Source organism: Pristiophorus japonicus, chromosome 11 (genome assembly GCF_044704955.1).
Source record: "Pristiophorus japonicus isolate sPriJap1 chromosome 11, sPriJap1.hap1, whole genome shotgun sequence".
Lineage (NCBI taxonomy): Eukaryota > Metazoa > Chordata > Chondrichthyes > Pristiophoridae > Pristiophorus > Pristiophorus japonicus.
Window position 1 is genome coordinate 188,864,207 of NC_091987.1, and position 16,728 is coordinate 188,880,934.

Sequence of the window (16,728 nt, forward strand, 5' to 3'; positions counted from 1 at the left end):
TCAATCGTGGCTTTCAAAAGGGAGTTGGATAAGTACCTGAGGAAAAAAATTGCAGGGCTACAGAGAAAAGGCAGAAGAGTGGGACTAGCTAAGTTGCTCTTGCAGAGAGCCGACATGGGCTCAACGGACCGAATTGCCTCCTTCTGTGCTGTAACCGATCTATGATTCTCTCTTTCTCTCTCTTAGGCAGTCCCTCGCAGTCGAGGATGACTTGCTTCCACACTAAAAATGAGTTCTCAGGTGACTGATGAGTCCAATGTGGGACTTACAGTCTCTGTCACAGGTGGGGCAGATGGGGGTTGGAGGGAAGGGTGGGTGGGGGGCTTGGGTTGTCGTGTGCTCCTTCCGCTGTTTGCGCTTGGCTTCCGCTTGCTCCCGGCAAAGAGACCCGAAGTGTACAGCATCTTCCCAGATGCTTCTCCTCCACTTTGAGCGGTCTTGGGCCAGGGATTCCCAGGTATCGGTGGGGATGTTGTACTTTTTCAAGGGTGCCCTTGAAGCGTTTCCTCCGCTCACCTGGGGCTCGCTTGCCATGTCGGAGCGTTTGTTTTGGGAGTCTCGTATCGGGCATGCGGACGATATGGCCCATCCATCGAAGCTGATTGAGCGTGGTCAATGCTTCGATGATGGGGATGTTGGCATGAACAAGGACACTGACGGTGGTGCGCCTATCCTGCCAATGGAGTTGCAGGATCTTGCAGAGGCAGCATTGGTGGTACTTCTCCAGTGTTTTGAGATGCCTGCTGTACATGGTCCATGTCTCTGAGCCATATAAGAGGGCAGATATACTGCTCTGTAGACCATGAGCTTGGTGCCGAGTTTGAGGTCCTGATCTTCAAACACACTCTTCCTCAGGCAACCGAATGCTGCACTGGCACACTGAGGGTGTTGGACCTCGTCATCAATGTCTGCCCTTGTTGACAGTTGGTTCCCAAGATATGGAAAATGGTCCTACGGAGCATGGAGAATGATTCTATGATTCTATCATCACCAAACTTGGATATATTCCACTCAGACTCCTCATCTAAGTCATTGATATAGATTGTAAATAGCTGAGGCCTAGGCACTGATACTTGCAGCACTCCACTAGTTACAGCCTGCCATCCCGAAAATGATTTTTTCCTCCTCTCTGTTTTCTGTGCGTTAACCAAAACTCAATTCATAATATATTACCCGCACTCCCATGTGCCCTAATTGTGTGTTAACATTGGAGCTGCTGAAGACTGTTCACATTGACTATTACAAAGAGTAACAGATTCCTATTTGAAATTCCCTTGCTTTGTCAAACCAGAATTTTTCTTACCTAATTTCTCCCCTTTTTGAAAGCATTGCGTCTTTGTCAGAATACTTTATCACGTGCCCACATGGCCATTGCACAAGAGTGAGCACAGACTGTGGGTGTCAATGGGCTAATTTATCACAGGGAACATTTACAAGAGAGCTCAATCAATTCATCACAACCTAACAATGCTATGCTAAAGTTATGCACAAGGTGGAGCTGTGGTAGTTGACATAGGGACAGCACCATTAGGCTGCAGGTATACTGTGACTTTGGGCCAATACAAAGCAGTTTTAGATGTGCGTTGATGCCAATGTGGTCAGCTCACAATCCGACCCCAGAGTGCAGTAAAGACAAGTGGTGTGAAAGTCTGATCAGATAGCCATCTCGCATGCTTTGAGTTCACACAGACGACATGGTGAGAAGTCACACTTGAAAGGTGCCATACCATCTATCAGATAGTGCAAAAGCATGGTATGGAGTCCTTTTAGGGTTATGAGGAAGTTGATGCTCTCAACCAGCCTTGATAACATTCAAAACCAGAGGGTGGGGTGGATACATGCATCACACTCCACAGGTACTGGCCTGAAACTGCTCTTTGCAGGATTACTGCAGTCTTAGTGCTTTCACAAGGGCAGGGGAGTGTCATGTGTGTGTAGCTTAAGCAAGGATAATAATGCACACATGCTTCTGAGCAATTTAATTGATGCAATTTTAGGAAGTGGCGGGGGCGGGGGCGGGGGCATCATCATAGGCAGTCCCTCGGAATCAAAGAAGACTTGCTTCCACTCCTAAAGTGAGCTCTTTGGTGGCTGAACAGTCCAACACAGGTGGGACAGACATTCGTCGGGGGAAGGGCTGGGTGGGACTGATTTGCCGCAGTCTCCTTCCACTGCCTGCGCCTGACCTCTTCACGCTCACAGCGTTGAGACTCGAAGAGCCTAGGGCGGTCTTCGGCCAGGTTCTCCCAGGTGTCAGTGGTGATGTCGCACTTTATCAGGGAGGCTTTGAGGGTGTCCTTGTAACGTTTCCGCTGCCCACTTTTGGCTCGGTTGCTATGAAGGAGCTCTGCGTAGAGCAATTGCTTTGGGAGTCTCGTGTCTGGCATGTGAACTATGTGGCCTGCCCAGCGAAGCTGATCGAGTGCGGTTAGTGTTTCAATGCTGGGGCTGTTAGCCTGGGCGAGGACACTGATGTTGGTGCGTCTGTCCTCCCAGAGGATTTGCAGGATCTTGCGGAGACATGAGTGGTTATGTTACTGGACCAGTAATCCAGAGGCCTGGTCTAATGATCTGGAGACATGAGTTCAAATCCCACCACGGCAGCTGGGGAATTTAAATTCAGTTAATTAAATAAACCTGGAATCAAAAGCTAGTACCAGTAATGGTGAAACTCCTGGAATGTGGTTAAAAACCCATCTGCTTCACTAATGTCCTTTGGGGAAGGAAATCTGCCGCCCTTACCCGGTCTGGCCTACATGTCCCACAGCAATGTAGTTGACTCTTAACAGCCCTCTCAAACGGCCTAGCAAGGCACTCAGTTGTCTCAAGGGCAATTAGGGATGGGCAATAAATGCTGGCCTTGGCAACGACGTTCACATCCCATGAAGGAATTAAAAATGTGTGCAGGTAGAAAATAACAACTGTGTTTGTGGGACGCACAATAATTTGAAGCAGCACAAACCGTGTTTGTAAAACTTGTGACACAACCACACTACTCTAACTAAAGTGACATTTGAGGTATTTCCAAAGCAACGTTCAGAACTCCAGGCCAGCATCCATGATGCAGAAATTGTCTTGGATACCACGGCAGGATTCGGTTCTATTTGAGCCAGGCTCTCAGATCGTATCTTTCTTTACACAGATTCTTGTCTGGTAGAACTTAGCAGAACAGTTACTCAGAAAAAAAAACTTTTTTCGCTTTCCACGTAACTTCCTCCCTGACTGTGGCAAACGCCATGGCATTTCGCATTTTCTGCCGTCTCGGTGTGAAATGCAGGTCATTTACTGGGCGGAGCGGCCGCACTGCTGCCGAGCATACACTGAGAAACAAACTTGTAACTGGTTACAGGTCTCCAGTTGAAACAGCTTTAGAAACATTCGGGAACAGTGAAAGATGCAACTCTTGCTGAAACTGCTTTTAATTTTACAGACAGGAGTTCAAGGTAAGTTACTCTGAGCGGGAGAGTTGTTCAATAACGTGGCGTTGGGATGTGGATGTTTACAGGTATTCTATCCCCTTTTAGAACTCTTCGGTTTTTGAATAGTTGAGGAACTGCAGAGTCTAAGCGAGAAAGCCGTGTCATTTGGACACTAGATTAAGATCACTGTCACGTTGGTTGGGTTAAGTCTCTATATAACTGATATTTAGATGGAGATACTGTTTTGTGTATTATTGATTGTGAATCCTCACACTGATATAAGGCTCGGATTATTTAAAGTTGTGCAGATCTTGGGTAAAAGTAGATCATTCACTGAACAGTGTTCAAAGTGATGGCAGCTACTTCACAGAACTGGAAACAAAGATCTCCCATAGATTATTATGGCGACATCCTGATCAGTCTGTGACAGTTTGTGTAGAATAAAACAAATTCAAAACAGTTAAAAAATATTACTGCAGTACATCAGGTCTCAAACGATCTCATAGTTTAGAATGAAGTCTGAAACAGACAAATATTTTTTTTTAATCTTTAGATTAGATCCAATAGGAAGGATATCTCAAATTCAGCACTGTTTAAATTGAGTTTTTGATGTTCCCCATTTATGTTGAAAGAATGACTAAATGGCCCCAAATTGAAAATGACAAACTTATTTTATTCCATCAGGTATCCCGCTGATTGAGGGGGTGACCCAGCCGCGTCTGGTCAGTGTCCGGAAAGGAGAGTCAATCACAATAAACTGTACATTTATTCAAAATGGAAGCGATGGTGACTGGGTCTGGGCATACTGGTACAGGAGTTCTCCAGGGGCGTCTGATATTGTTTTTCAAGATAATTTCCCGACCTGCATTCCTAACATTACTCGGGGTGTTTTGAGGCGCTGTGTTTCATTACTGAAGATTGCAAATGTTTCTTTTCATCACTCTGACAATAATTATACATGCGTGGTGAAGGCACCGTCAAGCTACCCACCAGTGGAGAGAAAGGGACAAGGAACACGGATACAGATTTATGGTAAAGTGTTGCATATCTTGTAATAAGTAGAAAGACAGTGGCTTTTTATAGATCTGCAGGTACGTTTTTTTTATTCGTTCATGGTATTTCGGTGTCGCTGGTAAGGCCAGTGTTTATTGCCGGTCCCTAATCACGCCACCTTGAACCACTGCAGTCCTTGTGGTGAAGGTACTCCCGCAGTGCTGTTAGTTCCAGGATCTTGATCCAGCGATGATGAAGGAACGCGATATGCTTCTAAGTCAGGATGGTGTGTAACTTGGAGGGGAATTTGCAGGTGATGGTGTTCCCATGCGCCTACTGCACTTGTCCTTCTAGGCGATAGAGGTCGCGGGTTTGGCAGGTTCTGCCGAAGAAGCCTTGACGAGTTGCTGTAGTGCATCTTGTAGATGGTGCACACTGCAGTCACGGTATGCCAGTGGCGGAGAGAGTGAATGTATAAGGTGGTGGATGGGGTGCCAATCAAGCGAGCTGTTTTGTCCTGGATGGTGTCGAGCTTCTTGAGTGTTGTTGGAGCTGCATTCATCCAGGCCATCACGCTCTTGACTTGTGCCTTGTAGATGGTGGAAAGGCTTTGGGGAGTCAGGAGGTGAGACACTCGCTGCAGAATACCCAGCCTCTGACCTGCTCTTGTTCCCACAGTATTTATGTGGCTGGTCCAGTTAAGTTTTTGGTCAATGGTGACCCCCTAGAATGTTGATGGTGGGGGATTCAGCAATGGTAATGCTGTTGAATGTCATTGGCGGCGGTTAGACTCTCGTTTGTTAGAGATAGTCATTGCCTGGCAGTTATGTGGCTCGAATGTTACTTGCCACTTATCAGCCTAAGCTTGAATGTCATCCAGGTCTTGCTGCATGCAGGTGTGGACTGCTTCATTACCTGAATTATGGTTGGAATTGCATTTGCACCAAACCATTTATGGGAACATACACTATTAACAAGCACACTCAATGTAGAACCAGGTTATTTATGTGAATTGTATTGTTACCTCGAAGAATGCAACAGGTAAATCAGCGCTCATGTTTTGAATGATGTTCTCTGTTGGTTTGTGATGACTTGCCGTTCAGAGTCAATAGTGAGGTATGAATGCCATCACTGAAGTGACTTTTGTATCTCCTTCACTTTCATTGCCTATTGCAGTTATACCACAAGATAATTAGTTTTACAATTTCTTAAAGCACAACTCTTTAAGATTATAGGGATTGAAATTCGTTATGACCAGGCAGGCATTAGGCGCTGCCTCAAATTCCTAAATTCCGTTTTTACTCCCAAAGATGAGAGAGCAGCGCTAAAAAGTAGCGTTGCACACTCATCCTCAGGCGGGAGCTCAGGAGGCCGACTGAATTTCCCGACGGGAAGCTGCCGCCATGCTAGAAAAAACACGTGAAGGAAAAAAAATAACTAAAACTTCTCTGATCCATACACACACTTCCCCACTCTTAAAACTAAAGAAAATATGCAAAAATAAATAAAGAGAAAAACTTACCTTCCTGGGCGACTCCGCCCAAGATCCACTCTTTTACGACCACTTTTTCCTAGCTGTGCGGCCGCCTCCTGTTACGGCACCATACAAAGCAAATGTCGCAATAGAGACATCAAAGAGGCATTGTACGCTGGATGATGTCACCTCGCGGGTGGCGTTGGCTGGCGCAGCGTTACCTCTTGGTGCCAAAGAGGTGACTCAATTTAGGACGAGGCGTCAACGCCACTTACCGTCGAAGGTAGGCCTTTGCCGTCTGTTAGCCGCCTAGCACCAGTGCTAACGGGGAGCGTTATCTAGCGGATTTCTGTTTTACTTGTTTACGTTACCCCCATGCTCAGTTACCTTTTTGAGACATTGGGCTAGAAATTGCACTTCGCCCCGATTGGGGGCGGTAATCTCGTCTGGCACGGAAGAACACAAGAACAAAGAACACAAGAAGTAAGAGCAGGAGTAGGCCATAATGCCCCTTGAGCCTGCTCCGCCATTCAATACGATCATGACTGATCTGATCATGGACTCAGGTCCGCTTCACTGCCCGCTCCCCATAACCCCTTATTCCTTTACCGGTTAAGAAACTGCCTATCTCTGTCTCAAATTTATTCAATGACCCAGCTTCCACAGCTCTCTGAGGCAGCGAATTCCACGGATTTACAACCTTCTGAGAGAAGAAATTCCTCCTCATTTCAGTTTAAAATGGGCGGCCTGTTATTCTAAGATTATGCCCCCGAGTTCTAGTCTCCCCTATCAGTGGAAACATCCTCTCTGCATCCACCTTGTCAAGCCTCCACACAATCTATACGTTTTGATAAGATCACCTCTCATTTTCTGAATTCCAATGAGTAGAGGCCCAACCTACTCAACCTTTCCTCATAAGTCAACCCCCTCATCCCCGGAATCAACCAAGTGAACCTTCTCTGAACTGCCTCCAAAGCAAGTATATCCTTTCTTAAATATGGAAACCAAAACTGTACGCAGTATTCCAGGTGTGGCCTCACCAATAACCTGTATAACTGTAGCAAGACTTCCCTGCTTTTATACTCCATCCCCTTTGCAATAAAGGCCAAGATTCCATATGCCTCCCTGATCACTTGCTGTACCTGCATACTAACCTTTTGTGTTTCATGCACCAGGACCCCCAGGTCCTGCTGTACTGCAGCACTTTGTAATATTTCTCCATTTAAATAATAACTTGCTCTTTGATTTTTTTCGGCCAAAGTGCATAACCTCACACTTTCCAACATTATATTCCATCTGCCAAAATTTTGCCCATTCACTTAGCCTGTCTATATCCTTTTGCAGGTTTTTGTGTCCTCCTCACGCATTGCTTTTCCTCCCATCTTTGTATCGTCAGCAAACTTGGCTACCTTACACTCGGTCCCTTCATCAAAGTCATTAATATAGATTGTAAATAGTTGGGATCCCAGCACTGATCCCTGCGGCACCCTACTAGTTACTGATTGCCAACCTGAGAATGAACCATTTATCCCGACTCTCTGTTTTCTGTTAGTTAGCCAATCCTCTATCCATGCTAAAATATTAACCCCAACCCGTGAACTTTTATCTTGTGCAGTAACCTTTTATGTGGCACCTTGTCAGATTCCTTCTGAAAGTCCAAATACACCAAATCCATTGATTCCCCTTTATCCAGCCTGTTCATTACATCCTCAAACAATTCCAGCAAATTTGTCAAACATGACTTCCCCTTCATAAATCCATGCTGACTCTGCCTGAGTGCATCAATCTTTTCCAAATGTCCTGCTACTGCTTGTTTAATAGTGGACTCCAACATTTTCCCAACCACAGATGTTAGGCTAACTGGCCTATAGTTTCCTGCTTTTTGTCTGCCTCCTTTTTTAAATAGTGGTGTTACATTTGCAGTTTTCCAATCTGCTGGGACCTCCCCAGAATCCATGGAATTTTGGTAAATTACAACCAATGCATCCACAATCCCTGCCACTACTTCTCTTAGGATGCAAGCCATCAGGTCCAGGGGATTTCTGCGCCTTTAGTCCAATTATCTTACTGAGTACCACCTCCTTAGTGATTGTGATCGTGTTAAGTTCCTCCTCCCACCAAAGCCTCTTGACGATCCACTGTTGGGATATTTTTAGTGTTCTCTACAGTAAAGACTGATACAAAATATTTGTTCAGAGTTTCTGCCAACTCCATGTTCCCCATCACTAATTCCCCGGTCTCGACCCCTAAGGAACTAACATTTACTTTAACCACTCTTTTCCTTTTTATATACCTATAGAAACTCACTATCTTAATTTATATTTCATGCTAGTTTACTTTCATAGTCTATCTTCCCTTTCTTAATCATTTTTTAGTCATTCTTTGCTGGCTTTTAAAAGCTTCCCCAATCTTCTGTCCTCCCACTAGTTTTGACCAATATGTATGCCCTTGTTTTTAATTGGATACCGTCCTTTATTTTTCTTGAGAGTTGTGAAATATCTCCTTAAATGTACGCCATTGTTCATCAACCTTCCTTCACTTTAATCCCACTCCCGATGCGGAATTGGGCCGTACGCCCCTCAAAGGAAGCGGAGCGCTGTCTCTGGCACTGGCACTGGCACTCTGCCCCAGCGGCACTAACGGGGCTATAAAAAGGGCCAATTTCACTCCCTTTGTCTCCTAATGCCTTGCAGTTCCACTTAATATTCTAAATACTTAGAGTTGTTCCATTATATAATCAATAATATCAAATTAATAATCCAATAAAATGGAAAAAAAACCCTGCAACTGTTGAAAACATACAGCAGGTCAGTTAGCATCTGTAAAGAGAAGAGCTAGTTTAATGTTTTGGTTGGACCCCATGATCAAAACTCAAAACGAAGTCATATAATCAACAGATGATAACTAAAATGGGCAAAATGTGTGATAAATAGTAGTAAAGAAATTTCAATGAATAAATCCAACAGATTTCAGAAAAATTATTTTCTGAGACTTGCGATGTAAAGAGTACAGCTTCAGGTTGAGAGGGTTCATGCCAGGCATCACAGCTGTTGGTAGTGTCTACTTGCATCATAAAATGCTGATCCTGATACAGGACAAGCGGATCATTAATGAATAATAACCAAGGGACGCAGTCAAAGTGCTTTATTGTGTCCCATATGCGGAGGTCATGGAATCATGAGAAACTCAGTTGTCCGAGAAAGGAATTAATTTGAATTGCATTGGCACTAACCTAATGCAGTTGATCAAAATAGCTGTGTTGATGGTAAATGGCAGTTATTCATAGATTTCTATATTTAGGCTAATTATTTCCTTTTGAGCTTTGTATCTTGCAATGTACTATTTGGATTATATGTAATTTTCTATTAGTTATCTATTGACTCTCTGAGAAAACATTTTTTTTTGACATTACCATATCTGTAGCATATAAACGAGTAGATTTTCCGAGCCCTCGCCAATGGTGAAGGAACTTTCACAACACATATCTTAAATCCCACCAAGTTCGTTCACCTCTCACCCCTGTGCTTGCTGACCAACATTGGCTCCTGGTTCATCCCCTTGAATTTAAAATTCTCAACCTATTGTTCAAATCCCTCCATGCCTTTGTCCCTCTCTATCTCTGTAACCTCCTCCAGCCAGACAACACTCAGAGAACTCTGCGTTCTTCCAATTCTGACCTCTTGTGCATCCCCGATTTGCTCTGCCTCACCATTGGCCGCCGTGTCTTCAGTTGCCTAGGGTCTGAGCTCTGGAAATTTCTCCCTACAGCTCTCCACCTCGCTCCTCCTGTGAAATGCCTCTTCAAACCTACCTCTTTGACCAAGCTTTTGGCCACCTGTCTTAATATCCCCTTGTATGGCTCAAAGTCAAATTTTATCTGTTAACGCTCTGTGAAGCACTTTTGGAGGTTTTGCTACATCAAAGGCGCTTTATTAATGCAAGTTTTTGTTGTTTTACATCGGAAAATCAGCTTAATGAAATCAATGAATGAAAAATTGCTGGCAGTGGGCCCACAATGTTTGATTCACAAATGTGGGAGGTGACAAGGACCAAGCGATTTGACTTTGTCGTGTGTAAAAGAATATCACTGATGATGGTACTGAGCGAGTGGTAATTCCAAATTCAAGCTTTATTTTATTATTTACTTTATGACAATACCATTACACCTCATTCCCAATTGGTGATACCGCACTGTACACATCCATTACCAAGAAGGCAACTGCATGACTGGCTCCCAGACTTTGGCCAGTTCATCAGTGAAAATGCCTCTCGAGACTGCATTGCAGCAGTTCCACAATGATTTTCACTCTAATGTTCTGTAGGGTTTTTGCTTTTCTTGTCCTTACTACAGTTCTTTGACTGGGATTTACAGGAACAAAATATACACGACACAAAGGTTTAGTCTCCACCCAAAAGTATTAGTTTATTAAAACTAACAACACACGGACAAAACCCCCTGAGAGATTTGGTTGAAACTGACAACCACCAATTCCTCGGCTGTCTCTGAGGTTTACTGTCAGCCCGTTCCTTAGTTGCAGCTTGTGTCCCGAAGACTGGCTGGCTTCTGTATCTGTACTGCTGTGCTGTGCTGGGTTCAAAAATGGGTCTTCTTTATACCAAAAAACAATTTGCAATCTTGGAACCAATTTAACATGATAACCGCATCAAATGTGAACTCTTGATGGCTAATTGTTCCTCATCTGGAGTTGTTGTTCATGATTACCTTCCCAAGGTGACTTAATGGTTGGTTTTCTGGTAGCATTCATATCCGCATGGCTCAGGGTCCGGTCCATTGTCTGGGCGTACCCTGCTACCAGCCTTTCAAGAGCCACAGTTCAGAAACAATGTAACCCCTTAAGGCAAATGAATATATGAATGTTCCTGTAAAGTCCTGTCCCCTCAGTACAGATTCACACGAGGCATGTATTGAAGTCAAGGTCACTCTGGACCTGCACCTTTATTTCACAGCTCTGGAATGCTGCACTTGCCTGAGACCTGTCGTTATATACCTGTCTCTTGCAAGTGCACCCCTGGTGGTAAGGTATGCTGGTGGTTACAGGTCATATCTTATTACAGTCATGTATAGCATGTTAGGATACAGTTATATATAATAATGTAAGATACATGACATCATCCTCCCCCAACGTCTTATTATCTTTATAGGTTCAGTCTCTCAAGTGGTCTACAATCTCGCGTGGAGCGTCTGAGTTGTGGTTCAGTTGTTTGCCTTGGTGTCTGTTTTTCTTTGGGTGTGGTTGCTGGTATCTTGCCAGGGCTGTCTGTTTCGATTGGTGTGATTGTTGTTGACTCGCCTGGGCTGTCTGTTGGGATAGCCCTTTCCTCAGGTTGTTCCTTCTGTCTGTCCACCAGGTGTGGTGCGAGTTCCACATTGTAGTCTGCCTCTGGTTCCGCAGTGTTGTTGGTAAATCTGCTTTTGACTTGGTCTACATGCCTCCGGCAGGTTTTGCCATTGTCCATTCGGACTACCAGTAGCCTGTTTCCTTCCTTGTCCATTACTGCCCCTGCAAGCCATTTGGGACCCCTGCCATAGTTTAGTACAAACACTTTGTCCCCTATCTCATTCCATCTCCCCCTCGAATTTCTGTCATGGTACTCAGTCAACTTATGGCGCTTTGCCTCAATGATTTCGTGCATGTCTGGGAGGATTAATGAAAGCCTTGTTTTTAAAGTCCTTTTCATCAACAGTTGCGCAGGGGGGATCTCAGTCCATGAGTGCGGACGAGATCTGTATGCCAGCAGCAGTTGCGACAGGCGACCCTGCAGCATGGGACCTTGGATTTTAAGCATGCCTTGTTTAATGATTTGCACTGCTCTCTCTGCCTGGCCATTGGAGGCCGGCTTGAACGGTAACGTCTTGACGTGATTTATGCCGTGGTCAATTATAAAGTCTTGGAATTCTGCGCTGGTGAAGCACGGACTATTGTCACTGACCAATATGTCAGGGATTCCATGCGTTGCAAACATGGTTGCGAGGCTCTCCACAGTGGTGGAGGTTGTGCTCGAGTTTAAAATGGTGCATTCGATCCACTTTGAAAATGCATCTACAATTACGAGGAACATTTTGCCCATGAATGGGCCTGCATAGTCTACGTGCACCTGCGACCACGGTTTGGCAGGCCAGAGCCAGGGGCTCAGTGGAGCCTCCCTGGGGGGCATTGCCGAGTTGGGCACAAATGGTGCACCTTCGGATGCAGAGCTCCAAGTCCGCGTCAATACCAAGCCACCAGACGTGGGATCTGGCTATGGTCTTCATGAGAATGATCCCCGGGTGCTCGCGGTGGAGCTCCCGGACAAATGCCTCTCTGCCTCGCAGAGGCATGACTACTCGGCTGCCCCACACCAGGCAGTCTGCTTGTAGTGATAGCTCATGCATGCGCCTGTGAAAGGGTTTTAATTCCTCAGGGCAGGCATCGCGAGCCTCTGCCCAGTCACCGGTTAGGACACATCTTTTTACTAAGGATAACGTGGGGTCGCTGGCCGTCCAGGCTCTGATTTGGCGAGCCGTCATGGGCGAACCTGTGGACTCAAAGGCATTGATTGCCATGACTATCTCACAGTCCTGTTTGTCAGACCCTTCCGTGGTCTCCAGGGGTAGCCTGCTGAGCGCGTCGGCACAGTTGTCTGTGCCTGGTCTGTGCCTTATGGTATAATTGTAGGACGCCAGCATGAGTGCCCACCGTTGAATTCACGTCGAGGCGTTGGCGTTTATTGCTTTGCTTTCCGATAGGAGGGACATGAGGGGATTGTTGTCGATTTCTAACGCGAACTTGGCCCCGAAAAGGTATTGGTGCATCTTTTTGACACCGTACACGCACGCGAGCGCCTCCTTCTCTACCATTCTGTACTCGTGCTCTGCCCGCGAAAGTGACCTGGAGGCATAAGCTATGGGTTGTAATTTGCCCGCACTATTGACATGTTGCAAAATGCATCCGACCCCATACGCTGACGCATCGCATGTGAAAACTAGCTTTTTACCTGGGTCAAAGAAAGTCAAAACACTGTTGGAACACAGAAGGTTGCGTGCCTTATTGAAGGCGCGTTCCTGGGTGTCCCCCCAAAACCAATCGCACCCCTTCCTGAGTAGCACATGGAGAGGCTCCAACAGCGTGCTTAAGTTCTGCATAAAGTTCCCAAAGTAATTGAGTAGCCCGAGAAAGGCACGCAGTTCTGAGACATTCCGGGGCCTGGGTGCCAGGCGAATTGCTTCTGTTTTGGACTCTGTTGGGCGGATTCCATCGGCGGCAATCCTTCTGCCCAAAAATTCAACCTCGGGTGCGAGAAACAGGCAGTTGGATTTCTTGACTCATAGGCCTACCCGATCCAACCGCTTTAGTACTTCCTCCAAATTACGGAGGTGGGAGTCGGTGTCCCTGCCCGTGATAAGTATGTTGTCTTGAAATACAACTGTCCCCGGGATGAACTTGAGCAGACTCTCCATGTTGCGCTGGAATATGGCAGCTGCCGACCTGATGCCGAATGGGCATCGATTGTACATGAAAAGGCCTTGATTTGTTGATGGTGGTGAGTAGCTTGGATTCCTCGGTCAATTCTTGCATCATATACGCAGATGTGAGGTCTAATTTTGAGAATAGTTTACCTCCAGCCAATGTGGAAAATAAGTCCTCCGCACTGGGCAGCGGGTACTGATCCTGTAGGGAGACTCTGTTTATGGTAGATTTGTAGTCCCCACAGATTCGTACGGATCCATCAGGCTTCATGACTGGGACGATGGGACTTGCCCAGTCGCTAAATTCCACAGGTGATATAATGCCTTCCCGCAGAAGCCTGTCTAGTTCGTGTTCAATCTTTTCCCTCATCACATAGGTTACAGCTCTGGCCTTGTGATGGACCGGTCTAGCATCCTGTGTGATGTAGATTTTGACTTTGACCCCTTTGAAAGTGCCCACACCTGGCTGAAAGAGATGTTCAAATCGCTTTATAACTGTTGAGCAGGAGGTCCGTTCCTCTAATGACATGGCATGGACATCATCCCATTTCCAGTTTAGTTTTGCCAGCCAGCTTCTCCTCAGCAGTGCTGGGGTGTCTCCGGGGACAATCCACAGGGGAAGTCGGTTCACTGTCCCTTTGTGTGTGACAGAGAGCATGGCGCTGCCGAGGACTGGTACGATTTCTTTGGTATAAGTCCTTAGTTTGGTGTCGACCCTTGTGAGTTTTGGTCTGTCTCTTTTATGCGGCCACAGTTGTTCAAATTGTTGAGCGCCCATGAGAGATTGACTCACACCCATATCCAGCTCCATGTTGACAGCCGTTGAGTAGGACCCTCATCATTATAGGAGGCATCCTGTTGTAGGGGCAGCGGCCATTGATCGTGTTGACCCGCTCTACATCGGTGTCCCGGGTACTGTCCCCACCATCTCCTGGTCCGCTTTCCGACCCATCCGATTCGTATACCAGCTGAGCTGCTGTTTTTTTGCACATGCGGGCCAAATGCCCTGTATATTCACAATTTCTGCAAACAGCCTGCTGAAATCGACATCCCCTTGACTTGTGCCCACTCCCACACCTCCAGCACAGACCTGTTCCATTGTTCAAAGTGTTCCCAAAGAATGAGCTGCGTCTGGCTGATCTCTCTTGAGCTTCTCTCAGTTTGTACTTGATTGCTCACATTGTGGGTTGATGAGGTGTGAACGACCGTTCCTGTGGCCCTTGATGGCTTCTGCCTGCTGTCGAGAGCCTGTTCTCCCAGTTTTGTCTGTGTGTGGGGGGTAGCAGCTTGTTTAGTGCTGTGAACTTTTTGTTCCGATATTTCGTTAGTTGTCGTTCCTGCATTGTAAATCAACCTCGTTTCTTCTTCCACTACCAAGAATGTCTGTGCAACCAGTGCTGCTGCCTCTAAGGTCAGGTTCTTGGTCTCTATGAGCTTTCGGAATATGTCTGCGTGGCCTATTCCTTCAATGAAAAAGTCTCTCAGCATTTCTCTCCTCAGTTCATCGGAGAACTCACATAAGCAAGCCAACCTCCGAAGTTCCCCACGACGTCAGGTATGCTCTGGCCCACACAGCGTCTGTAGTTGTAGAACCTGTGTCTGGCCATGTGTAGGCTGCTCGCTGGCTTCATGTGGTCTCTTACCAGTGTGCTCAATTCTTCAAACGACTTGTTTGCTGGTTTCTCGGGTGCCAGCAGATCCTTCATTAAAGCGTATGTTTTCGAGCCACAGCTGGTCAAGAGATCGGCTCTTCTCTTGTCTGCCTTATGGTCACCTAACCAGTCTTTGGTTACAAAGCTTTGCTGGAGCCTTTCTATAAAGTCCTCCCAATTGTCTCCCACATTGTACTTTTCATCTGATCTGTTGTTCGCCATTCTGTGGATTCTGTAATCCCGTAACCCGTCGCCACTGTAAAGTCCTGTCCCCTCAGTACAGATTCACACGAGGCATGTAGTGAAGTCAAGGTCACTCTGGACCTGCACCTTTATTTCACAGCTGTGGAATGCTGCACTTGCCTGAGACTTGTCCTTATATACCTGTCTCATGCAAGTGCACCCCTGGTGGTAAGGTATTCTGGTGGTTACAGGTCATATCTTATTACAGTCATGTATAGCATGTTAGGATACAGTTATATATAATAATGTAAGATACAGGACAGTTCCTGTATCTTTTCAGACAGAAAACCATTGAAGGTGTGAACGTCTCTCTTCTGATAAATGTCCCTCATGATGTCCGATGGTTTGGCTGCAATGTAACACTGAACCCTTTCTTGCCCAGTTCTTTTTGCAAGCTGTGATGCAGTTCTAAACTTTTATATTCAGTAGTCCACTTTTTACCACTGGGGGGAGGAACGAATCCTTCATTTCCTACCCTATCTCCCTGGGGCATAGTGCCCAGCCTCTGCTCATCATCGTCATAGGCAATCCCTCGTGTTGAGGATGACTTGTTTCCACGTCAAAAAGTTCACAGGTGTTTCAATGAAGGACCTAATATTCCAGGTTCCGAACCTAATCTTGAAGGGTGGAAGATGCCTGTGCGTGAATTTTTTTAACGTATGGTGGCCGTTGCACACCAGCCACCACACTGGCTTGACAGAGCTAGGTATTGGTCCAGTGGCCAGGATTAACCAAGGCGACTGGAGACCAGCTCTGCTGCACGGGCCTAGAGCGCACACATTTCGCAGTGTGGGCTGGCCTGTGCCACTCCCATCTTTACAGACAGGTTGTTGAGCAGAGATTTGTCCTCAGATCCAATATTTGTCATTAACGTCCATGGGAACTGAGCTGAATGCTACAGTACGCATTGCACCATTTTTCAGGCACAAAATGGGCGCAACATTGATACTCCGTGTGTGTGTTCGGGCCACTGCTAAATTTTTCAGCCCCATTTCTCAGGTGTCCCGGGTAGCTTCTGCTAAGCAAATACTAGCTCTCCAGCTCAGGTAAGGGACTCGGTGGTTTACGGTCTCGAAAGCATCAGCTCACTCCCACCACTCCATGAATCATATTTCAGTCAAATAGGTGCAAGTAGTGGCAGACATGCTCGATGCAAGACTTTTATTTTAAGTATTAGTAGGTAGTAACTAAAGAATCTATGTATTAATGCATGCATTCCCAGCTGATAAGATATTCAAGTGAGTTCAGCTCTTTGCCCCAAGAACTGTAATCGCAGGAACTAAGGGGAAAGAGCATAAACACACACACCTCGTATTTATGAAGTTGATCTCCACTGTAATTAAAAGAGTTCGTGCTAAAAGTAAATATTTCAACAGAGGTTTACCCATCCATAAATGTTTTGTAATAATAAATGGTCTCCAGCTTTAACATGCAAGGTCAAAAACAGTTCTATTTGCATATAGTAAACATTCTAAATGT

General features: G+C 45.9%; 1 protein-coding gene across 1 annotated transcript in view; it reads left to right on the forward strand.

Moving 5' to 3' along the window:
• The first annotated feature begins 3,394 nt into the window (after positions 1–3,394).
• The window catches only part of LOC139275658 (sialic acid-binding Ig-like lectin 14), an 80,890-nt gene continuing 67,556 nt past the window's right edge, over positions 3,395–16,728 (forward strand). The window contains exons 1-2 of the mRNA XM_070892825.1: positions 3,395–3,436; positions 4,121–4,451. Coding sequence (XP_070748926.1) covers positions 3,395–3,436; positions 4,121–4,451 — 373 coding nt within the window. The remainder of the gene's footprint in view (positions 3,437–4,120; positions 4,452–16,728) is intronic.